The 1,502-nt window shown below is 52.8% G+C and overlaps 1 protein-coding gene across 1 annotated transcript in view; it reads left to right on the forward strand.

The window, feature by feature from the left end:
* The window catches only part of TBX2 (T-box transcription factor 2), a 10,247-nt gene extending 9,068 nt beyond the window's left edge, over positions 1-1,179 (forward strand). Inside the window, exon 8 of the mRNA XM_085302947.1 lies at positions 7-1,179. Coding sequence (XP_085159073.1) covers positions 7-129 — 123 coding nt within the window. The 3' untranslated portion in view covers positions 130-1,179. The remainder of the gene's footprint in view (positions 1-6) is intronic.
* Positions 1,180-1,502: the final 323 nt, after the last annotated feature.

Here is a 1,502-nt window from a genome sequence, read left to right on the forward strand (position 1 = left end):
GCCCAGCGCCCCGCCACCCCCAAGGGCTCGCTCAAGGAGTCCCTCAACGAACTGCAGAACATCCAGAGACTGGTGAGCGGGCTGGAGAGCCAGCGGGAGCTGTCGCCCGGCCGCGACTCCCCCAAGTGACCGGCGGGGCGGGCCGCGCGCCCGCCCCCCCGGGGCTGACAAGCACTGGCATTTTGTACAGCACAGGATAAATATTTATTGAAGAGCGCAGGGTGGGGGTGGACGGGTGCCGGCGGGGCGGCCACCCTGTCCGGGCTGTGGGGCGGGAGCTGCTCCCCCGAGACCCCCTCCGTCTCCTCCCAGCTCCGGGAGCAGAGGCGCCTGGGCGCCGCTGGACGGGGCGGGTGCCCACCACCTCCCGGCCCCGACCCCTTCCCTGGGGGGGGGGGGCTGAAACCTCGTCTGTGCAAGGAGGGGGGGAAGGAAAAACAGGAACCAAGGAAGGAAATGCGGGAAGCACGCCGTCCCCGCAGCAGTCGCAGCCACCGCTGAGCTGCGATGCCCAGCGACACTCAAAATTGGTACCAGGCAGTGYGGCGGGAGGGTGGAATCTATCTGCGTACCAGGAAAAAATATTTATGAAATAAATGGTAATTTGTGTAAATAAGCTATAAGGATCCCAGAATATGCAAATTGGTATTAATTTATTCAGAGTTGTACATTGGTGTGTACATAATATTTAGAGTTTAACTCATCGCATTTAAGTTTTTTTTTTCATTTTACATGAACATATATATTGTAAATGAAAACTATTTAGCTCTTTGTGATTGAAGGAGATATTGGTTTCTTTAACTGTGTTTTAAAATATTGTTTATCCCGCCTGCTCTCTAGGACAATCATGTGCCATCAGTAAAACACTTTTTGGAGTCATTGAAACTAAGAGTTCAATTCTTTAACGGACTTTCACAAGAAAAAACGAATCCAAAATGTAACTAAAATATATCTACAGTGCGGGGTATAGAGAATGCAGGAATAAACCTCAGGTTTTTATTTTTCACTCCGGAACAAAAAAAAAAGTATAATAAATTTAAATATCACATGGACTGTGCTCTATATTTGTTTTAAAATTAAAAAAAAAGACATGATTTGAAATGTGCTGGTTATTCGGGTATCTATCTGTTCATTTTTGATGAATTCTCTCACATCTTTCAATAAAAAATACTCAGAGAAGTCCTGCCGGCTTTCACGTGTTTAATTCCCTCCCGCGCGGCAGGAGCGCGGCGCGGGACGGCTCCGCGGGTGCGCAAGCCGCTGGGCGCCTCCCTCCGTGCAGTGCGCAGCGCCGCTGCCCGTCGGGGCTAAAGCTGGGCTTTCCCTCGAGGGGATACGCGGAAAGTCCGCCCGGAAGCCCGCGCAGAGTTTGGTCAGGAAAGACTGAAATGCCCCGACGTGCCTAAACGGGGGGTCAGGGCCCGCGGCGCTGCGCGGCGCTGCGCGGGAGGCCGCTTTTCCCCGCGGCGGAGAGGAAGCCTTTTATTTTCCTCTGGCTTTCG

The sequence above is a fragment of the Rhea americana genome, unplaced genomic scaffold (assembly GCF_003343005.1).
Source record: "Rhea americana isolate MKP2758 unplaced genomic scaffold, rheAme1 scaffold_194, whole genome shotgun sequence".
In the NCBI taxonomy this organism is placed as follows: domain Eukaryota; kingdom Metazoa; phylum Chordata; class Aves; order Rheiformes; family Rheidae; genus Rhea; species Rhea americana.